At 39.9% G+C, this 25,089-nt stretch overlaps 1 protein-coding gene across 1 annotated transcript in view; it reads right to left on the minus strand.

Annotated features, from left to right (window-relative positions):
• LOC106605051 (2-oxoisovalerate dehydrogenase subunit beta, mitochondrial) overlaps positions 1–24,149 on the minus strand; it is a 90,078-nt gene extending 65,929 nt beyond the window's left edge. Inside the window, exons 1-5 of the mRNA XM_014200299.3 lie at positions 23,918–24,149; positions 9,759–9,836; positions 9,558–9,626; positions 6,916–7,049; positions 195–350 (exon numbers count right to left, since the gene is read on the minus strand). Of these exons, the coding sequence (XP_014055774.1) occupies positions 195–350; positions 6,916–7,049; positions 9,558–9,626; positions 9,759–9,836; positions 23,918–24,113 (633 nt within the window). The 5' untranslated portion in view covers positions 24,114–24,149. The remainder of the gene's footprint in view (positions 1–194; positions 351–6,915; positions 7,050–9,557; positions 9,627–9,758; positions 9,837–23,917) is intronic.
• Positions 24,150–25,089: the final 940 nt, after the last annotated feature.

A 25,089-nucleotide genomic window follows, 5' to 3' on the forward strand; every position in this document is an offset into this window, starting at 1 on the left:
TGATACAGAGAGAAAGATGTGTGTGCCTTAGACCATGAAGACAGGCTCATTAAGGAAGGGGCAAGCAGTGCAGAGGTAAATAGGTTATAAGGTGCTTTAAGAGTACATGTGAGGTGGAGAAGTGAGTGAGTGTAGGATGGGATGGAGGGAGAGAGGGAGGGAGGGAGGGAAGGCGATAGGGATGAGTGTCTAACCTTGATGCCTGGGCAGTGGGCGAAGAAGGCCTCTGGACTCTGGGAATGGTATAGCGAGCCGTGGCCCACGCAACCCCACGGCGCCCGGATGGTGAGGTTCCCGCAGTCAAATAGGTTGCCGGAGCGATAGCGGTACTTGGCTGCTTCGTTTACAATCTGAGGGGAGACAGACAGAGATCCATAAATAATAGCATCACCACTCATCAAGCTGGTCAGTCACAGCTAGTCATTCATAACATTACCTCAGTCTCCCATAACAGTAAGACTTGGACCTCACACGATTGTGTAGGCTCGACCCTAATTTATGGCTCTCTGTTGCCAGAGAAGACAATGCCCAAGGACCAGTACGCCCTTCCCACCTCCGAGGGGACAAACCTCTCCAACAGAAACCAGAGAATTGACTACTGAAATGTGTGTAAGATACCAAATATGGCTGCAATAGTGTTACTCTATAAAATAAAATAAAACTTAGATGAATGTATGATCTCTATGGTTACTTGCAGTTGTTCAGAGTGAACTCTGTCGACACTGTATAAAATTGTCCTACCCAGCACACCCCCTCAGGTCATCACACATAGAAGTGACCCGCTTCCTAGGGGATTTTGGCTGGTTTGATGTGACATCTTAGTTTTACTTGCCTAGTTAAATAAAAAAAATTAACAAAGCATAATTGGAGGCGTATACATCCTAAGGTTAACTAACTTACAAGACAAAGCATGAACTAATCAGACCTACTCAGGGCATGGGCCTGGGTAGCTCACAAAATAAAAATGTCTGTACAACCTTATTCCATGGGCAGGATACAGGAGAAGAGCGAGAACAACAGACCTTCATCCCATTTATACCAGCTTTTTATTTTGTGAGCTACCCAGGCCCATGCCCTGAGTAGGTCTGATTAGTTCATGCTTTGTCTTGTAAGTTAGTTAACCGTAGGATGTATACGCCTAGAATTATGCTTTGTTAATCTTTTTATTTAACTAGGCAAGTCAGTTAAGTACAAATTCTTATTTACAATGACAGACTACCGGGGAACAGTGGGTTAACGGCCTTGTTCAGGGGCAGAACAACAGATTTTTACCATGTCAGCTCGGGGATTCGATCCAGCAACCGTTCGGTTACTAGCCCAACGCTCTAACCACTAGGCTACCTGCCACCCCGGTATTGCCTTGTAACGTAAGCTTTATGCCTTGTATGTGAATCCATTCATTTTACACAGTTATTAAATAATACTTGCTTTGATATTCGCTTATCATGACAATTCCATAATACTTGATTTCAAAAAGCTTTACTATAATGTTAAATGGAGTCAGATAAACATTTTAAATTAGGCCAATTGCATTGTCTTATTACGGGTCGCATGTGAGGGATATACACTGAGTGCACAAAATACTGAGAACACCTGCTCTTTCCATGACAGACTGACGAAGTGAATCCAGGTGAAAGCTATGATCGACCCCTTATTGATGTCACTTGTTACATCCACTTCAAAATCAGTGTAGATGAAGGGAACAAGTTAAAAAATTATTTTTAAGCCTTGAGACATGGATTGTTTATGAGTGCCATTCAGAGGTTGAATGGGCAATACAAAATATTTAAGTGCCTCTGAACGGGGTATGGTAGGAATTAGAGGTCGCCCGATTATGATTTTTCAACGCCGATACCGATGCCGACTATTGGAGGACCCCCAAAAAAAGTCGATACCGATTAAATCGGACGATTTTTCCCATTTATTTATTTATAATAATGACAATTACAACAATACTGAATGAACACTTATTTTAACATAATATAATACATCAATAAAATCAATTTAGCCTCAAATAAATAATGAAAAATGTTCAATTTGGTTTAAATAATGCAAAAACAAAGTGTTGGAGAAGAAAGTAAAAGTGCAATATGTGCCATGTAAAAAAGCTAACGTTTAAGTTCCTTGCTCAGAACATGAGAACATATGAAAGCTGGTGGTTCCTTTTAACATGAGTCTTCAATATTCCCAGGTAAGATGTTTTAGGTTGTAGTTATTATAGGACTATTTCACTCTATATGATTTGTATTTCATATACCTTTGACTATTGGATGTTCTTATAGGCACTTTAGTATTGCCAGTGTAACAGTATAGCTTCCGTCCCTCTCCTCGCTCCTACCTGGGCTTGAACCAGGAACACATCGACAAAAGCCACCCTCGAAGCAGCGTTACCCATGTAGAGCAAGGGGAAACAACTACTCCAAGTCTCAGAGCGAGTGACGTTTGAAACGCTATTAGCGCGCACCCGGCTAACTAGCTAGCCATTTCACATCGGTTACACCAGCCTCATCTTGGGAGTTGATTGGCTTGAAGTCATAAACAGCGCAATGCATTGCGAAGGGCTGCTGGCAAAACGCACGAAAGTGCTATATTGAATGAATGCTTACGAGCCTGCTGCTGCCTACCACCGCTCAGTCAGACTGCTCTATCAAATCATAGACTTAATTATAACATAATAACACACAGAAACACGAGCCTTAGGTCATTAATATGGTCGAATCCGGAAACTATCATTTTGAAAACAAAACGTTATTCCTGTTACATTGCACAACCTTTAGTGTTATGTCATAATTACGTAAAATTCTGGCAAATTAGTTCGCAACGAGCCAGGCGGCCCAAACTGTTGCATATACCCTGACTGCGTGCAATGAACGCAAAATGACACAATTTCACCTGGTTAATATTGCCTGCTAACCTGGATTTCTTTTAGCTAAATATGCAGGTTTAAAAATATATACTTCTGTGTATTGATTTTAAGAAAGGTATTGATGTTTATGGTTAGGTACAGTCGTGCAACGATTGTTCTTTTTTCGCAAATGCGCTTTTGTTAAATCATCCCCCGTTTGGCGAAGTCGGCTGTCTTTGTTAGGAAGAAATAGTCTTCACAGTTCGTAACGAGCCAGGCGGCCAAACTGCTGCATATACCCTGACTCTGTTTGCAAGAGAAGTGACACATTTACCCTAGTTAAAAGAAATTCATGTTAGCAGGCAATATTAACTAAATATGCAGGTTTAAAAATATATACTTGTGTATTGATTTTAAGAAAGGCATTGATGTTTATGGTTGGAGCAACGTGTACCTAAGCGATTATATGCAACGCAGGACAGGCTAGATAAACTAGTAATATCATCAACCATGTGTAGATAACTAGTGATTATGATTGATTGTTTTTTTATAAGACAAGTTTAATGCTAGCTAGCAACTTACCTTGGCTTCTTACTGCATTCGCGTAACCTCGTGGAGTGCAATGTAAAGCAGGTGGTTAGAGCGTTGGACTAGTTAACCGTAAGGTTGCAAGATTGAATCCCTGAGCTGACAAGGTAAAAATCTGTCGTTCTGCCCCTGAACAAGGCAGTTAACCCACCGTTCTAGGCCGTCATTGAAAATAAGAATGTGTTCTTAACTGACTTGCCTAGTTAAATAAAAGTAAAAAAAAAAATAATAATAATTAAATAAAAATATCGGCCAAATCGGCGTCCAAAAATACCGATTTCCGATTGTTATGAAAACTTGAAATCGGCCCTAATTAATCGGCCATTCCGATTAATCGGTCGACCTCTAGTAGGAATTGCCAGGTGCATCGGTTTATGTCAAGAACTGCAACGCTGCTGGGTTTCATGCTCAACAGCTTCCCGTGTGTATCAAGAATAGTCCACCACCCAAAGGACATCCAGCCAACTTGACAACTGTGGGAAGCATTGGAGTCAACATGGGCCAGCATCCCTGTAGAACGCTTTTCACACCTTGTAGATTCCATGCCCCGACAAATTGAGTCCGCTGAGGGCACCTCAATATAAAAAAGGTGTTCTTAATGAGTAATATATATATATATATGAGTAATATTATATATACATATATATACATACATACATATATATATATATATATATATATATACATACATATACATACACATATATATACATACATATATATATATATATACACATACATATATATACACATATATATACATACATATATATACACATATATATATACATACATACATATATACACATATATATATACATACATACATATATATACACATATATATACATACATACACATATATATACATACATACACATATACATATACACATACATACATACATATATAATGTATGTATGTATGTATGTATATATACATATATATATACACATACATACATACATACATACATACATACATACATGTATATATGTATGTGTATATGTATATACACACATATATATATATACACATACATATGTATGTATATATATGTGTGTATGTATATGTATGTGTGTATGGATGCTACCATTAATATGGATGCTACCATGATTACGGATAGTCCTGAATGAATCGTGAATAATGATGAGTGACAATGTTAGACGCACAAATATCATACCCTCAAGACATGCTAACCTCTGACCACTACATTAAGAGGGGAGGTTAGCATTTTTTGGCGGGGTATGATATTTTTGCGTCTCACTTTCTCACTCATTAATGTGGAAGTGTTCATAAACATTCTATTCTTATTTACAATAAAAGTGACTCCAAAATGACACAATACATTATTTACCATTAATTTCAATTGGGCACAAACTAATCTGAAACACAACCAAAACATACAGCAAATGCATCCAACAAGTTTGTAGAGTCACAAGCCTGATTTAATCATTGCGTGCCAGGAATATGGGATCAAACACAAAACTTTTGACTACTTTAATACACATAAGTGAATTTGTCCCAATACTTTTGGTTCCACAAATATTGTGTCACTGTCCAAACACTTTTGGAGCTCACATTTGATGAATATGCACTGCACTTGCACATGTTTGAGGCATCTATTAGCTAGTCATTCATGATAGACTCATTTTCATTTAGGAGAAATAGAAAGACAGAGGTCAAAGTGGCTAGTCGTTTCCAGGTGAACGGCGCAGAAGACACTTCCAGTGCGCACGCTACTCAGTGGCGGAGTAACGCATCACTGGGGTGAATGAGTCAGTCAGCCACACAAATAGAGATCAGGATATAGATATATATATATATATATATATATATATATATATGTGGATGTATGTGGATGTATATATATATGTATATGTATATATATGTATGTGTATATGTATATACACACATATATATACACATACATATGTATGTATATATATGTGTGTATGTATATGTATGTGTGTATGGATGCTACCATTAATATGGATGCTACCATGATTACGGATAGTCCTGAATGAATCGTGAATAATGATACATACATACATACATACATATATACATACATACATACATGTATATGTATATACACACATATATATATATACACATACATATGTATGTATATATATGTGTGTATGTATATGTATGTATATATATGTGTGTATGTATATGTATATATATATATATATGTGTGTATGTATATGTATATATATATATATATATATATATGTGTGTATGTATATATACACACATACCACCATGCTTCACTGTAGGGATGTTGTCAGGTTTCCTCCAGACGTGACGCTTGGCATTCAGGCTAAAGTGTTCAATCTTGGTTTCTTTAGACCGAAGAACCTTGTTTCTCATGGTCGGAGTCCTTCAGGTGCCTTTTGGCAAACTGCAAGTGAGCTGTCATTTGCCTTTTACTGAGGAGTGGCTTCCGTCTGGCCACTCTACCATAAAGGCCTGATTGGTGGAGTGCTGCAGAGATGGTTGTCCTTCTGGAAGGTTCTCCCATCTCAACAGAGGAACTCTGGAATGTTGTCAGAGTGACCATCAGGTTCTTGGACACTGGTGGTGTCCAAGGCTCTATTGGACACTACCAGTGTCTAATATTCAGGTAGACAATTCTTTCTTGATTTTATGCATCTCTGGGGGCCATTTTGGACTCCCTCGTTTTAATTGAGAGTACAGAGAGAGGAGTGTGTGTGTGACTCAAGGCGCCTGGCGCTATATGTATGCCATTTTGCTCTGTAGCAATATGGCAGCAGTCTGAAATATCTCATTATCAACATTCAGCGTTTTTTCGGTTGCCTTGACAAGGGAGGGAAACTCATTGGTCTTTGGGATGCGGATATGCTGCCTGGAAACGAGTGCCAGCATAACAGACAAGGCCAGATAGTGAACCCGCGCACACTTTCCAGGTCAGTGCATTAAAGCCCCATTGCCATCTTCTGAGGTAGACTCGCTACCCTAGTGTTTTCTTTGAGCAAATTTTTACAGTGAGGGAGACATAGTTCGGGCAGATTTCCGGTGTCAATTTCCGGTCTTTCAAACAACAGCTGTGCTATTTAGAGTGGAAATGCATCAGCAGATAGCGTTAAAAGCTAGTGTGTGGTTGGCATCTTGCCAAATTGCACCTCAATTATAATGTTTAGCTTTTTTGACAGCATTTGATTACAACTTGATTGTGTGAAAGCCTAATCACTTATGAGCAGAGAACTCACTAGGGAAAATATTATATTTACACAAGATTGACATGGATGCAGATGAGGCAGGTGTTTGTTGGTGGGTGAAAACATATATGCATGAGTGAAGCAGAAATGGGAACTGGATCCCAGTATCCCTGATCAAATCTGTTCCTGTCACACAAGAGGCTGGGCTATGACGATAACAAATAAAACCATCTGCGTAAGCAAACAAGTGACTGAGAAATTACAATTCATGCACAGAGCGCAGTCAGACTGGCTCACCTGGTCGAAGGCAGGGTAAATGTAGTCGGCAAACTGGATCTCAGCGATGGCCGTGGCGCCGGCAACTGCCGCACCGATTCCAAATCCCACAATGCCTTGCTCACACAGAGGAGTGTTGAAGACACGGTCTTTACCTGGAGAGAGAAAGAGGAGGGGAGAGGGTTACTCAGTTATCTACCAAGGGGGCTGATAACAACAAATAACAGCACACCCATATCAACCAAAGGAAAGTTAATGCTGTGCATTGCTGACTAAAACACTCATTCCTTTTCAATTAGGGATGAAATCCAAGCAAAATACAGTGTAATAGGGCCAGGGCACACGATGGACGACAAGGTTGTCAGTCGCCCCCCTACCCAACACTTGCTTCATAAGTGTGTGTTTAATCATTGCAGTGTCTCCTTAAAATAGCATCCGGACTTAAAATAAGTTAAGTGACATTCAGAGAGAGAGAGAGAGAGGACTCCTCCTCAACTGGAGCAAATTAGGCTGTGTTGCACTAAAAAGCCCTAGTCTGAATAATAAACAAAAACTATTTTTCCATCCAGCACTCTATAATCTTGACTGGGAGCCGCAGGACTGGGGCTCTACATTTTGGGAGGAATGTTATTTTGGTTCCCTTGCTTTGTTTAATTGCCAAGAAGCAAGTATTTTCTTTCATTGATCCCTCCGAACCTCGTTTCTGTCCTTACCGCAAGTGCCCACTTTTCACCACAAACCGGACACCATTAGAGCACTACAAGCCCTCAGAAATGAAGAATTAGGCCAACCTGTCAGTCAAATCAGAATCCTGTGTACTTGTAAAACACAGCCAGAGTATACAACAAAATAAACCTGGTGGTCAATGAGTGAGCTCCAAACGTGTTGGGGACAGTGAGAATGTTTTGTTGTCATTTTGGCTCTGTAATCCAGAACTTTGTATTTGAAATGATACAATGACTAAGGTGTTAAAGTGCAGACTGTCAGCTTTAATTTGAGGGTATTTTCATCCATATCTGGTGAAGAGTTTAGAAATGACAGTGCTTTTTACAGTCCCCCTATTTTAGGGGACCACAAATTCACTTGTGTATTAAAGTAGTCAAAAGTTTAGTATTTGATCCTATATTCCTAGCATGCAAGGATTACATCAAGCGTGACTCTACAAACTTGATGGATGCATTTTCTGTTTGTTTTTGGTTGTGTTACAGATGATGTATTATGTCATTTTGGAGTCACTTCTACATTAATATGGATGCTACCATGATTACGGATAGTCCTGAATGAATCGTGAATAATGATGAGTGACAATGTTAGACGCACAAATATCATACCCTCAAGACATGCTAACCTCTGACCACTACATTAAGAGGGGAGGTTAGCATTTTTTGGTGGGGTATGATATTTTTGCGTCTCACTTTCTCACTCATTAATGTGGAAGTGTTCATAAACATTCTATTCTTATTTACAATAAAAGTGACTCCAAAATGACACAATACATTATTTACCATTAATTTCAATTGGGCACAAACTAATCTGAAACACAACCAAAACATACAGCAAATGCATCCAACAAGTTTGTAGAGTCACAAGCCTGATTTAATCATTGCGTGCCAGGAATATGGGATCAAACACAAAACTTTTGACTACTTTAATACACATAAGTGAATTTGTCCCAATACTTTTGGTTCCACAAATATTGTGTCACTGTCCAAACACTTTTGGAGCTCACATTTGATGAATATGCACTGCACTTGCACATGCACGTTTGAGGCATCTATTAGCTAGTCATTCATGATAGACTCATTTTCATTTAGGAGAAATAGAAAGACAGAGGTCAAAGTGGCTAGTCGTTTCCAGGTGAACGGCGCAGAAGACACTTCCAGTGCGCACGCTACTCAGTGGCGGAGTAACGCATCACTGGGGTGAATGAGTCAGTCAGCCACACAAATAGAGATCAGGATACTTCCCATAAACCTGCATGCAGTATAATGGTAGAGAGAGGGGGGATAATAAAAAATAAAAAAACCCTCTCCGCCCTTAGATGAGATTTAAAAATAATGATCCTTAGCAGAAGGTCAACACATCTGACGTCAACGACAACAAAAGACAGCAGAGAGGGAGACGTGCATTGACTTTTCCAAAACCTAATCATATATTTCCACCTAGCCAGGGGTGAATCATGACTGGGTTCATTATGGAGATGAGGGTAAAGTATTCTACATTATGAGGAGGCAGCACACAAAAGATATAATGGCCATTTCAAAACCTGCGCATTTGTAGCAGCAGTACACCCACACAAGTTAATCCATTATGTCAACTGTGCAATGAATAGCCTAACAGTATGCATGGGCATAGCTGACAAAAATGATTACTACTATATGAAAAAAGTTTCTGTAGAAATGTGTCTCCTTGCGATCAACAATTGTAAGCAAGCACAGCTATGTCAGGAGTATCACACACGTGCAAACTAACACACAGTTTTGGAGTTTTGACCAATAGGTGTACGCACACGCTTGGGAGTTTTGACCAACAAGGGCATGAAAATGGTCCTCGGCTGCCATCTGGTGGCATCACAAGGTTATTAACAGGAATCAGCACAAACATACTGATATATTTAACATCCTGATATATTTGTCTAAAATGGAAAGAATTCAGCCTCTTACCATATTTGTCTCGGAGACCCACGCTACAACGAAATACTCCACCAAAGGCGACGTCCTCCCCAAAGATGACTGAAGCACAGATACATCTCATAGACACAGTAACACATAAACCTAATATTTCTAAATTGCATGTCTTATTCACGCATATCTTTCAAGATATTGATGAATACATTAAATTACAATGCAGACCAGTTTTATTACCTGCGGTGGGGTCGCTGGCGAGAGTGTTGTCCAAGGCACTGGTCACAGACTGAAATAAGTTCATCTTTGTAGTGGGGCCTACAAGAAGTTGGGAGAATTTTATTGAGTGATTAAAGTGCCAACAAACTATTTGAATTCCATATTTTTTCATTTGTATCTAGATATTGAATTTGTAATGTACAGATGGAATCGTTTAATTCATAAATTGAACTTGTATTTAATTTTAAACTGAATGAATATTGCATTCAGATTTCAAATTCAATTTAGGTTAATAGTCAAATTCTATATTTATAGAATCAGTTTCAATATCGCATTCATTGTATGTGTACCAAGTTCAAACTATTTCCAGTTTCACATATTCAACTTTTCAGACGCATTTCACGGTTCTACTCTGACCTTTTTTTTTTACAAGGAACAGGAGTGCCTAAGTTGAAAAATGTAAGCACACAAAAAAGGTATTTAGGAGAACAATGAAAAATATAACATTTTTCTAGCCGCACTGGCACTCCCTACATTTTTACTTCAGGGTGCACAGCAAAATATTTGCCGCCTTTACGAGTAAACATGTCGCACTTCAGCGTTCAGATTGGTTATTTTAAATGAATTTGGAGAACGGAATTTGCAGAGACAACATTCTGGTACTTTGCCAGCAAGAAATGCTAGAAGAGAAGAGACAGAATCAAACGCTGTGTTAAATTGGCTTCAGAAACTGCCAGAAACCTATGTTGCCAATTATTTTAATGATAACTTAATTGGCAAAGTGGGCAAACTTAGGCAGGAAATGCCAACAACAAACAGTGAGCCATCATACTCATACATAAAAAGACAAATATTGAAAGAAAAGCAATGTAAGTTGGAATATTAGTAAAGTTAGTGTGGGAGAGGTGGAAACAATATTGTTATCAATCAATAATGACAAACCTGGCATTGACAACTTTGATGGAAAGCTGCTGAGGATGGTAGCTCACTCTACAGCAACTCCTGTGTGTCATATCTTTAAATCGGAGCCAAGAGGAAAGTCTGTCCTCCGGCCTGGAGGGAAGCCAAAGTAATTCCGCAACCCAAGAGTGGTAAAGCGGCCTTTTTCTGGTTAACAGCAGACCTATCAGCTTGCTACCAACTCTCAGCAAACTGTTGGAAACCATTGTGTGTGTTTGACCAAATACAACTCCATTTCTCTGTAAACAAATTAACAACAGACTTTCAGCATGCTTATAGAGAAAGGCACACGACATGTGCTGCACTGAAGAATGACTGAAGATTGGATGAAAGAAATTTACAATAGGAAGATAGTGGGAGCTGAACTGTTAGATACATTTGAAGTCGGAAGATTACAAACACCTTAGCCAAATACATTTAAACTCAGTTTCACAATTGTTGACATTTAATCCTAGTAAAAATTCCCTGTCCTAGGTCAGTTAGGATCAACACTTTATTTTAAGAATGTGAAATGTCAAAATAATAGTAGAGAATGATTTATTTCAGCTTTTATTTCTTTCATCACATTCCCAGTGGGTCAGAAGTTTACATACACTCAATTAGTATTTGGCAGCATTGCCTTTAAATGTTTAACTTGGGTCAAATGTTTCAGGTAGCCTTCCACAAGCTTCCCACAATAAGTTGAGTGAATTTTGGCCCATTCCTCCTGACAGAGCTGGTGTAACTGAGTCAGGTTTGTAGGCCTCCTTGCTCGCACGCACTTTTTCAGTTCTGCCCACACATTTTCTATAGGATTGAGGTCAGGGCTTTGTGATGGCCACTCCAATACCTTGACCTTGTTGTCCTTAAGCCATTTTGCCACAACTTTGGAAGTATGCTTGGGGTCATTGTCCATTTGGAAGACCCATTTGCGACCAAGCTTTAACTTCCTGACTGATGTCTTGAGATGTTGCTTCAATATATCCACATAATTCCCCCCCCCCTCATGATGCCATCTATTTTGTGAAGTGCACCAGTCTCTCCTGCAGCAAAGCAACCCCACAACATGATTCTGCCAACCCCATGCTTCACGGTTGGGATGGAGTTCTTCGGCTTGCCAGCGTCCCCCTTCTTCCCTCAAAACATAAGTGGTCATTACGGACAAACAGTTCTATATCTGTTTCATCAGACCAGAGGACATTTCTCCAAAAAGTACGATCTTTGTCCCTATGTGCAGTTGCAAACCGTAGTCTGGCTTTATGGCGGTTTAGGAGCAGTGGCTTCTTCCTTGCTGAGCGGCCTTTCAGGTTATGTCGAAATAGGACTCGTTTTACTGTGGATATAGATACTTTTGTACCCGTTTCCTAAAACATCTTCACAAGGTCCTTTGCTGTTGTTCTGGGATTGATTTGCACTTTCACACCAAAGTACGTTCATCTCTAGGAGACAGAACGTGTCTTCTTCCTGAGCGGTATGACAGCTGCGTGGTCCCATGATGTTTATACTTCCATACTATTGTTTGTACAGATGAATGTGGTACCTTCAGGCATTTGGAAATTGCTCCCAAGGATGAACCAGACTTGTGGAGATCTACAATTTATTTTCTGAGCTCTTGGCTGATTTCTTTTGATTTTCCCATGATGTCAAGCAGAGGCACTGAGTTTGAAGGTAGGCCTTCAAATACATCCACATGTACACCTCCAATTGACTCAAATGATGTCAATTAGCCTATCAGAAGATTCTAAAGCCATGACATCATTTTCTGGAATTTACCAAGCTGTTTAAAGGTACAGTCAACTTAGTTCACGTAAACTTCTGACCCACTGGAATTGTGATACAGGGAATTATAAGTGAAATAATCTGTCTGTAAACAATTGTTGGAAAAATGACTTGTGTCATGCACAAAGTAGATGTACTAACCGACTTGCCAAAACTATAGTTTGTTAACAAGAAATGTGTGGAGTGGTTGAAAAACGAGTTTTAAATGACTCCAACCTAAGTGTATGTAAACTTCCAACTTCAACTGTATCATTGCAGCTTTTGATATTGACAATAACCGGTTGTTGAGAAAACATACAGTACCAATCAAAAGTTTGGACAAACCTACTCATTCAAGGGTTTTTCTTTATTTTGTACTATTTTCTACATTGTAGAATAGTGAAGACATCAAAACTATGATATAACACATATGGAATCATGTAGTAACCAACAACAAAAAAAGTGTTAAACAAATCAATATATTTTTTATACTTGAGATTCTTCAAATAGCCACCCTTTGCCTTGATGACAGCTTTGCACACTCTTGCCATTTTCTTCTTAACCAGCTTCACCAGGAATGCTTTTCCAAAAGTCTTCAAGGAGTTCCCACATATGCTGAGCACTTGTTGGCTGCTTTTCCTTCACTCCATGGTCCAACTCATCCCAATTGGGTTGAGGTCAGGTGATTGTGGAGGCCAGGTCATTTGATGCAGTATTCCATCACTCTCCTTCTTGGTCAAATAGCCCTACAAACCAGATGGGATGGCGTATCACTGCAGAATGCTGTGGTAGCCATGCTGTTAAGTGTGCCTTGAATTCTAAATAAATCAGACAGTACACCAGCAAAAGCACCCACACACCTCCTCCTCCATGCTTCATGATGGGAACCACACATGCGGAGATCATCCATTCCACCTACTCTGCATCTCACAAAGACACAGTGGCTGGAACCAAAGTTCAAATTTGAGATTTTATCAGACCAAATGACAGATTTCCACCAGTCTAATGTCCATTGCTCATGTTTCCTGGCCCAAGCAAGTCTCATCTTCTTATTGGTGTCCTTTAGTAGTGGTTTCTTTTCACCAATTTGACCATGAAGGCCTGATTCACGCAGTCTACTCTGAACAGTTGATGTTGAGATGTGTCTGTTACTTGAACGCTGTAAAGTATTTATTTGGGCTGTAATCTGAGGTGCAGTTTACTCTAATTAATTTATCCTCTGCAGCAGAGATAACTCTGGGTCTTCCTTTCCTGTGGCAGTCCTAATGAGAGTTTCATCATAGCGCTTGATGGTTTTTGCAACTGCACTTGAAGAAACTTTCAAAGTTCTTGAAATTTTCCAGGTTGACTGACCTTCATGTCTTAAAGTAATGGACTGTCATTTCTATTTGCTTATTTGAGCTGTTCTTGCCATAATATGGACTTGGTCTTTTACCAAATAGGGCTGTATTTGTATACCAACCCTACCTTGTCACAACACAACTGATTGGCTCAAACGTCTTAAGAAAATAAATTCCACAAATTAACAAGGCACACCTGTTAATTGAAATGCATTCCAGGTGACTACCTCATGAAGCTGGTTGAGACAATGCCAAGAGTGTGAAAAGCTGTCATCAAGGCAAAGGGTGGCTACTATGAAGAATCTCAAATATATTTTGATTTGTTTAACACTTTTTTGGTTACTACATGATTCCATGTGTTAATTCATAGTTTTGATGTCTTGACTATTATTCCACAATGTAGAAAATAATAAAAATAAAGAAAAACCCTTGAATGACTAGATGTGTCCAAACTTTTAACTGGTACTGTATGCGTTACGGCTTTTCAGAGCTTTCTTTAAAATGGAAGCTTCTCTAATGTCAAACATGTAAAGTGTGGTGTACCGCAGGGCAGCGCTCGAGCCCTCTACTCTTTCTATTTTTATCAATAACCTGCCACTGGCATTAAAACAAAGCATGTGTGTCCACGTATGCTGCTGATTCAACCATAAACGCATCAGCAACCCCAGATAATGAAGCCACTGAAACCCTTAACAAAGAGCTGCAGTCTGTTTTGGAATGGGTGGCCAGAAATAAACTGGTCCTGAACATCTCTAAAATTAAAAGCATTATATAATTCCCTAAGTTCTAGACCTCAGCTGAATCTGGTAATGAATGGTGTGGCTGTTGAGGAGACTAAATTACTTGGTGTTACCGTCGATTGTAAACTGTCATGGTCAAAACATAGATTTAAAGGTTGTAAAGATGGGGAGAGGTCTGTTCGTAATAAAGAGATGTTCTGCTTATTTTTGACCCCACACTCCACAATGCAATTCCTGCAGGCTCTAATTTTATCTTGATTATTGTCCAGTCATATGGTCAAGTGCTGCAAAGAAAGAAATGGTTAAGCTGCAGCTGGCACGTCTTGCACTTCATTGTAATCAGAGGGCTAATATTAATACTATGCTTACCAGTCTCGCTTAGCTAAGAGTTGAGGAAAGACTGACTACGTCACTTTTTGTTTCTTTAAGAAACATTGTGTTGGAAATTCCAAATTGATTGCATAGTCAACTTACACACACTTACCACACCAGACATGCCACCATGGATATTTTCGCGGTCCCCAGGTCCAGAACAAATTGAAGGAAACGTGCAGTATTATACACAGCCATGAATGCATGGAACTCCCTTCCATCTTATATAGCGCAAGTGAATAGCAAACGTGGTCTAAAAAAAATACACTGCTCAAAAAAATAAAGGGAACACTAAAATAACACTTCCTAGATCTGAATGAATGAAATAATCTTATTAAATACTTTTTTCTTTACATAGTTGAATGTGTTGACAACAAAATCACAAAAATAATCAATGGAAATCCAATTTATCAACCCATGGAGGTCTGGATTTGGAGTCACACTCAAAATTAAAGTGGAAAACCACACTACAGGCTGATCCAACTTTGATGTAATGTCCATAAAACAAGTCAAAATGATTCTCAGTAGTGTGTGTGGCCTCCACGTGCCTGTATGACCTCCCTACAACGCCTGGGCATGCTCCTGATGAGGTGGCGGATGGTCTCCTGAGGGATCTCCTCCCAGACCTGGACTAAAGCATCCGCCAACTCCTGGACAGTCTGTGGTGCAATGTGGCGTTGGTGGATGGAGCGAGACATGATGTCCCAGATGTGCTCAATTGGATTCAGGTCTGGGGAACGGGCGGGCCAGTCCATAGCATCAATGCCTTCCTCTTGCAGGAACTGCTGACACACTCCAGCCATATGAGGTCTAGCATTGTCTTGCATTAGGAGGAACCCAGGGCCAACCGCACCAGCATATGGTCTCACAAGGGGTCTGAGGATCTCATCTCGGTACCTAATGGCAGTCAGGCTACCTCTGGCGAACACATGGAGGGCTGTGCGGCCCCCCAAAGAAATGCCGCCCCACACCATGACTGACCCACCGCCAAACCGGTCATGCTGGAGGATGTTGCAGGCAGCAGAACGTTCTCCACAGCGTCTCCAGACTCTGTCACGTCTGTCACATGTGCTCAGTGTGAACCTGCTTTCATCTGTGAAGAGCACAGGGCGCCAGTGGCGAATTTGCCAATCTTGGTGTTCTCTGGCAAATGCCAAACGTCCTGCACGGTGTTGGGCTGTAAGCACAACCCCCACCTGTGGACGTCGGGCCCTCATACCACCCTCATGGAGTCTGTTTCTGACCGTTTGAGCAGACACATGCACATTTGTGGCCTGCTGGAGGTCATTTTGCAGGGCTCTGGCAGTGCTTCTCCTGCTCCTCCTTGCACAAAGGCGGAGGTAGCGGTCCTGCTGCTGGGTTGTTGCCCTCCTACGGCCTCCTCCACGTCTCCTGATGTACTGACCTGTCTCCTGGTAGCGCCTCCATGCTCTGGACACTACGCTGACAGACACAGCAGACCTTCTTGCCACAGCTCGCATTGATGTGCCATCCTGGATGAGCTGCACTACCTGAGCCACTTGTGTGGGTTGTAGACTCCGTCTCATGCTACCACTAGAGTGAAAGCACCGCCAGCATTCAAAAGTGACCAAAACATCAGCCAGGAAGCATAGGAACTGAGAAGTGGTCTGTGGTCATCACCTGCAGAACCACTCCTTTATTGTGGGTGTCTTGCTAATTGCCTATAATTTCCACCTGTTGTCTATTCCATTTGCACAACAGCATGTGACATTTATTGTCAATCAGTGTTGCTTCCTAAGTGGACAGTTTGATTTCACAGAAGTGTGATTGACTTGGAGTTACATTGTGTTGTTTAAGTGTTCCCTTTATTTTTTTGAGCAGTGTATATAATAAAGAAACACCTCACGGCACAACACCTCTCCCCCATGTGACCTACTTGTTGTGTATGTACTGACGTCTAACAGATAGACACACACAGGTTAATGTTTTAAATGTAAATTGTATAGTATTTTTCGTTATGTGTCGAACCCCAGTAAGACTAGCTGTTGCCATTGGTGTCGGCTAATGGGGATCCTAATAAATCAAATCAATATGTTGAATTTATTTTCTTCCTATGAACTTGACTAGCGTTTGAACCGTTTGGGCTATAAGCTACTATGACCCTATTCCTGAATCCTAAGACACACTGGAACATGGTTGTGCCTTCTGCATTATGGTCACAGAATGGGCAGGACACGTTATAAGGGAGTGTGACAAGAAATGCTATTTGGCTCCCATAACAATTTCTCACATCATCTGACCATAACACCAGTTTCAATCCAAGTGCCAATGCCGTTTATCAAACTCTAGGCGTTTACATTTGTTGGATGATATGAAAATATAGCTTTTTGGCCACGCACACTAGTGGTGGGTTTGTGGTCAAAATAAGGATGCATAAGCAGAAAATAACCCTATACCTACTGTAAAGTATGGTGGTTGATCTGATTTTATGGGGCCATTTTGTTTCCACTGGTCCTGGGGCCCTTGTTAATGTCAACAGCATCATGAACTTTAACCGGTACCCTAATATTTTTCCCAAAAAACCTGGTTGCCTCTGCAAGGAGGCTGAAACTTGGCCGGAGGTTGATCTTCCAGCAAGTCAATAACCCCAAGTCACCCAAAATCCAAAGAAATTGTTAATTGAACACAAAAATCTACATTTTGCAATGGCCATGTCAGAATATAAAGGATCTGGAAATATTATGTATGGAGTTCTCCAGTCTCATAAAACATTTTGGAAAAGTCTCAGTGCCATCATCCTCACAAGGTGAGGTACTGAAAGGTATATAAAAAAAAATAAAAAATTTTTCTTTTAAAGCATGGGAGCAAATCATTTTGACCCATATCTTTTTTTTAGAAAACATATTGTCACTTGTTAAACAAAATGTCTCTGAGCAATTGTTTTAGTATAAAATATACATTTCATTATTTTGTTTTGCATACAATAAAGCACAGGATTTGTATTATTTATTTTAGACAATATTGTTTGCTCATCTTGATCAAGGGTGCCAATAATTTTGTACATGACTGACTGGGTTCAAACTCAAGCCTACTGCACAACAACACTTTCTTTGGCAAACAGAAGCAGAAGGTTCTGTGTAGTCCAATGAGACTGCAACAGAGGTGGATTAGTGATCCATGCATGTGATGAGCAACATTATTGCCATTGACCTGAAGACGTATTAGTTTGACTGATGGTGTTCTAACTCAGGTCTCCAGTGCACCACACAATGCAACTTTTCAGGTTTCTAACAACTTACTCATCACAAAAGCGTCGCAAGTCACAGAACCAATGCCTAGGCCTTAGCTCCGCAGGCTAACAAAGTCTTAACCCAGTCAGTCACGTTACCCTTATAATAAGTGCCCTTGCCAAAGACATGAAACTAAAGGTGTCAGCATACTTCAGTTTGGCTGGTGGCTAACCAAACTGAAAGAGTGTGCTCGCATACTCCCTTAAAATACCTTTGCTTGGCCTTCCGAGTGGTGCAGCGGTCAAAGGCACTGCATCGCAGTGCTGAGGAGTCACCACTAGAGGTCGACCGATTATGATTTTTCAACGCCGATACCGATTATTGGAGGACCCGGGGAAAAAAGCCGATACCGATTAATCGGGCGATTTTATATTTTATTTTTTGTAATAATGACAATTACAACAATACTGAATGAACACTTTTATTTTAACTTAATATAATACATCAATAAAATCAATTTAGCCTCAAATAAATAATGAAACATGTTCAATTTGGTTTAAATAATGCAAAAACAAAGTGTTGGAGAAGAAAGTAAAAGTGCAATATGTGCCATGTAAAAAAGCTAACGTTTAAGTTCCTTGCTCAGAACATGAGAGTCTTCAATATTCCCAGGTAAGAAGTTTTAGGTTGTAGTTATTATAGGAATTATAGGACTATTTCTCTCTATACCATTTGTATTTCATATACCTTTGACTATTGGATGTTCTTATAGGCACTTTAGTATTGCCAGTGTAACAGTATAGCTTCCGTCCCTCTCCTCGCCCCTACCCTGGCTCGAACCAGGAACACATCGACAATAGCCACCCTCGAAGCATTGTTACCCATCGCTCCACAAAAGCCGCAGCCCTTGCAGAGCAAGGGGAAGAACTACTTCAAGGTCTGAGCGAGTGACGTCTCCGATTGAAATGATATTAGCGCACACCCCGCTAACTAGCTAGCCATTTCACATCGGTTACACCAGCCTAATCTCGGGAGTGGATAGGCTTTACAGAAGTGTATTTTTTTAAACCTGCATATTTAGTTAAAAGAAATCCAGGTTAGCAGGCAATATTAAACTAGGGAAATTGTCACTTCTCATGCGTTCATTGCACGCATAATCAAGGTATATGCAACAGTTTGGGCCGCCTGGCTCGTTGCAAACTAATTTGCCAGAATTTTACGTAAGTAAAGTTAAGGTTGTGCAATGTAACAAGAATATTTAGACTTATGGATGCCACCAGTTAGATAAAATACGGAACGGTTCCGTATTTCGCTGAAGGAATAAACATTTTGTTTTCAAAATTATAGTTTCTGGATTTGACCTTATTAACGACCTAAGGCTCGTATTTCTGTGTGTTATTATGTTATAATTAAGTCTATGATTTGATAGAGCAGTCTGACTGAGCGATGGTAGGCAGCAGCACGCTCGTAAGGATTCATTCAAACAGCACTTTCGTGCGTTTGCCAGCAGCTCTTCGCTGTGCTTCAAGCATTGAGTTGTTTATGACTTTACATACATCAGTCAGACTGCTCTATCAAATCATAGACTTAATTATAACATAATAACAACACACAGAAACACTCCAAAGTTTCTAAAACTGTTTGAATGGTGTCTGTGAGTATAACAGAACTCATTTGGCAGGCCAAAACCTGAGAAGATTCCATGCAGGAAGTGCCCTGTCTGACAATTTCTTGCCCTTCTTGATTATCTCTATCCATTACAGGGGATCTCTGCTGTTACGTGACACTTCCTACGGCTCCCATGGGCTCTCAGAAGGCGGCAAAAAGCTGAATCGTGGCTTTGCAGGCTCTGGCTGAAAAAAAGTAGCGCGTTTGGATAGTGGCTGGTCACAGTACTGTGAGACTCAGGCTCGTGCCCGAGTCGACCCCATGCTTTATTTTCTTTCGTCTGTTTACCTAAACGCAGATTCCCGGTCGGAATATTATGGCTTTTTTACGAGAAAAATGGCATAAAAATTGATTTTAACCTCTATGGGCTATGTGGGACGCAAGCGTCCCACCCCTGGTACACCCAATCAACAACAGGTGAAATATCAAGACCGCCAAATTTGAAAACAATTAAATGTCATAATTCAAATTTCTCAAACATACAACTATCTTACACCCTTTGAAAGATAAACATCTCCTTAATCTAACCACGTTGTCCGATTTCAAAAAGGCTTTACGGCAAAATAATAAAGTTAGATTATGTTAGGAGAGTACATTGACAATAGCTGTGTGTAATGTTTTGTCAATTCAAAGACAGGCGTCACCAGAAGCAGAAAACCAGCTAAAATGATGCACTAACCTTTTACAATCTCCATCAGATGACACTCCTAGGTCATTATGTTAGACAATGCATGCATTTTTTGTTCTATCAAGTTCATATTTATATCCAAAAACAGCGTTTTACTATGGCGTTGATGTTGAGGAAATCGTTTCCCTCCAATAACCGCCAGTCAAGCAGCACAACAAATTAAATAATTACTATTCGAAAACATTGGTAAAATATTATATTGTCATTCAAAGAATACATTTACATCTCTTGAACGCAACCGGATTGCCAGATTTAAAAATAACCTTACTGGGAAATCACACTTTGCAATAATCTGAGCACTGCGCCCAGAAAAATACGCTTTGCGATACAGACTAACCGCCATGTTGGAGAGATCTAAAATCGAAAATACTATGTAAATAATCCATTACCTTTGATTCTCTTCATCAGATGTCACTTCCAGGAATCCCAGGTCCATAACAAATGTAGTTTTGTTCGAAAAAGCTCATAATTTATGTCCAAAAAGCTCCGTGTTGTTAGCCCATGATCTATGCCAGCCGGACTTCTCGTCATGAACGAGGGGGAAAAAAATATTTACGTTCGTTCAAACATGTCAAACGTTGTATAGCATAAATCATTAGTGCCTTTTTTAACCAGAACATGAATAATATTCAAGGCGGACGTTTGCATTCTCTTTTAAAACGAGAGTACCAAACATGAACTCGCGCGCCAGAGCCTAATCGGCCACCACCGTTCCAAGGCTCTTGTTCATTCAGTTCTCACAGTATAAGACTCAAAACTCTTTCTAAAGACTGGTGACATCTATTGGAAGCCATAGGAAGTGCTCAAAAATTAATAAGCCCCTGTGTGTTTCAATGGCATAGGCTTAAAGGTAATTCAACACATCAGGTATGCACTTCCTGTCAGAATTTGTCTCAGGGTTTTGACTGCCATGTGAGTTCTGTTATACTTACAGACACCATTCAAACAGTTTTAGAAAATTCAGAGTGTTTTCTATACAAACCTGAACATTAATATGCATATTCTAGCTTCTGAGTTGGTGTAGGAGGCAGTTAAAAATGGGCACATATTTTTTTCAAAATCCTCAATACTGCCCCCTAGCCCCAAGAGGTTTTAAACAGCGGTTGACATGCTTCGAAGTACGGTATGGAATATTTAGAAATCTTTTGTCACGAAATGCGCCATGTTCGTGACCCTTATTTACACTTCGGATAGTGTCTTGAGCGCACAAACAAAAAGCCGCTATTTGGATATAACAATGGATAATTTTGAACCAAACCAACATTTGTTATTGAAGTAGCAGTCCTGGGAGTGCATTCTGACGAAGAACACCAAAGGTAATCAAACTTTTCTAATAGTAAATCGGAGTTTGGTCAGGGCTAAACTTGGTGGGTGTCTAAATAGCTAGCCGTGATGGCTGGGCTATCTACTCAGAATATTGCAAAATGTGCTTTCACCGAAAAGCTATTTTAAAATCGGACACCTCGATTGCACAAAGGAGTTCTGTATCTATAATTCTTTAAATAATTGTTATGTTTTTTGTGAACGTTTATCGTGAGTAATTTAGTAAATTCACCGGAACTATGCTAGTTCTGAACGTCACATGCTAATGTAAAAAGCTGGTTTTTGATATAAATATGAACTAGATTGAACAAAACATGCATGTATTGTATAACATAATGTCCTAGGTGTGTCATCTGATGAAGATCAAAGGTTAGTGCTGCATTTAGCTGTGGTTTTGTTTTTTGTGACATATGCTAGCTTGAAAATTGGGTGTCTGATTATTTCTGGCTGGGTACTCTGCTGACATAATCTAATGTTTTGCTTTCGCTGTAAAGCCTTTTTGAAATCGGACAGTGTGGTTAGATAAAGGAGAGTCTTGTCTTTAAAATGCTGTGAAATAGTCATATGTTTGAAAAATTGAAGTTTTTGTATTTTTGAGGAATTTGTAATTCGCGCCACGCCTATCATTGGATATTGGAGCAGGTGTTCCGCTAGCGGAACGTCTAGATGTAAGGGTGACCTACTTTGAAAGGACGGGAAGTGTTGGCTGTGCACTTGACCAGGCATTCCACATTTAACCATCTAAATATCAAGTTGTTTTTTTGGTTTTAACTAACTCAAACTAATAACAGGCCGTTTTAACTCGGAAAACAAACGATCAAAACGTACACCAACCATAATCTTACCTCAGGAATCTTGATTTAATGTTGTCCACGAAGTAGGCTAATTATCTTGACCGCCCCAACAGACACCAAAATGTTCTGTCAAGCCTTGAGATTAAGATTCATTCCCGCACTTTGGCTGTTGTTAAATTGTGTGCAGTATCACACAAGGTCTTTATCACTTGACTGTCATTCAGAAAATCCTTTCCTGAATCAGCTGATGTTGTGCGATAATGTACCCACTTAACGAAAACAATGAGTAATTATTGAAATACCCTGTTAAAGACAGTATCGATTTGTGTTTAATTAATCATATTAAAGTACATCTTTATCTTTGAAGCATAGAATTTTTGCAATCACATACATTATTTTTTATGTGAGCCCATGAAAACTTCACACTGTAACATTGGGAGATACGAAATGTTAAAGTACACTTCTGAGGTCTCCACACAAAAAAAGTGAGTCACAGCAATATCCAGGAATTTCACAGGATCAATGTCAATGTATAATTCAATTGTTAAATGCTTAGTATACGATAACAACAAACAGTATCAAATCACATTTTATGTCACATGTGCCGAATACAACAGGTGTAGACCTTACAGTGAAATGCTTACTTACAAGCCCTTAACCAACAATGCAGTTAAGAAAAATATAAGTAAAAAATAAGAAATAAAAGTAACAAATAATTAAAAGAGCAGCAGTAAAATAACAATAGTGAGGCTATATACAGGGGTACCGGTACAGAGTCAATGTGTGGGGCACCGGTTAGTCGTGGTAATATGTGCATGTAGGTAGATGTATCATACATGTAGGAAAGAAAAGTTGTGTTTTTTGTCACTCGATTTTAGCCAAATCTGAAGACTCCAAGCACCAGAAAGGGTTTAAACATAGCTGTTGATTCAACTCATGAATTAGCTGTATTGAATATAGCTATGTTCCCCCTTCATATATTAATGTATTCACATGAAGAAAAAAAGGTTAAAAAAAAAGGAAATCATTATGAATTACTTTGTAGCAGCTCCAAACAGCTGTCCACTACCAGAAATGCTCACTGGTACCCTAGAAAGAGCCATGTGACTGTCATCTACATCTGCCAAACTAAAGTATGGGAATGCAACACAGCCAATTTGCCAACAGAAAAAGCAAAGCAGGAATGCAGCTGGCATAACGTTAACCAGCTAGCTAATGTTATCATGTTAGTTAGATAGTTAGCTAACTCATATAGAAAAAATCTACAGACCACGAACTGAAGATATTTTCAAATCATCTTTACCTTTTCAGCAAAGATAGTTGTCTGTCTGACACATTATTTTAGAATGCAAGGGCATTTCACTTACCATACTCTGTGGGGACAGGGTCAGGGTGGTAGGTGAAGTGCGCTGCATTCCTTCTTTGTGTTTTTGTTTTGGATGAGAAACTCGGGGATAACCTCAGCAGAGTGATCCCAAAAGAGCTCTGAGCACCGACATTTACATTCGCGATGGAGGCTTTCGAGACTGCACCTCTGACAAGAAACCGTGCAGCAGCCGCCATTGCTGTTGTGAGTGGAGTGAACAGGAAGAAGAGAATAATGACAGCGTCCCTTTTCAGTCGAAAGGGGCTGTGGTTGGTTGAAACAGTGGGGGGTGTCAGTGGTTCAGCCTCTTGTCCAATCGCCTCAATCGACCCCGAACACTTGAGGGACTTGGCCCGCGTTGAAGTGTCCGTCACGTCGTCTGGCGAAAGCGGGTAGGGAGGAGCGCCTCTCATATCGAACAGTAATCTGCGCCGGTCAGTTGATGTTGTCAACAAGGCAGCATGGTATCGTCCAGAAACATACAACATATATTTTCCATAAAATACATGTTTTATGTTTGTTTTATTGGAAGGCAGATAAAGCGTTTTTATCAAAAGCAATCACTTTTGCATGGGAAAACACAGAATCGTACTCATTACTACACGTGCTTTTTACATCACTTTTATTTTGAGCCAACTTCGCTGTCCGACAGAGCGGACACCCGACTCAAGCCCGGAGGCAGCAATCAACTTTCAGCCCGGGCAAAATTAATCGAACTCCCTCCTTGACTTTAGTCATGTTCGACATTGCAGCCCACTTTATAAGCGAGTCGAGACTGACTGATCTACAAATCACCGTGCATCCTAAATAACAACTCAATAGTCTTTGTAGATCAGTACGTCAGTCACAATTTAACAATGATACATCATGGGTTTGACGCTCTCGAACACCCTTTGACTAAGGTAATGAAGTTGTGCCAAATATTATGGATATACTGACAAGACAGTCTCTCCGCCCTGGCACTAGGAATCGTTGTCCACAAAACGGCACAGCGGGCTGTCTAGCTCCCGCCCATCCTTTCTTTGGATTGGTGGATACATCTCATTACTGTAAATCTGTTTTTGAATATTCGATGTAAAGTGATGTAAAAGTAATGTAATAAGCACCAGGGTTGTTGACGTCAACCACCTGTATTCAATGGAGAGAGATGCTTCCTACTCATTTAATGAATAT

The sequence above is a fragment of the Salmo salar genome, chromosome 05 (genome assembly GCF_965601325.2).
Source record: "Salmo salar chromosome 05, fSalSal1, whole genome shotgun sequence".
Classification (NCBI taxonomy): Eukaryota; Metazoa; Chordata; class Actinopteri; order Salmoniformes; family Salmonidae; genus Salmo; species Salmo salar.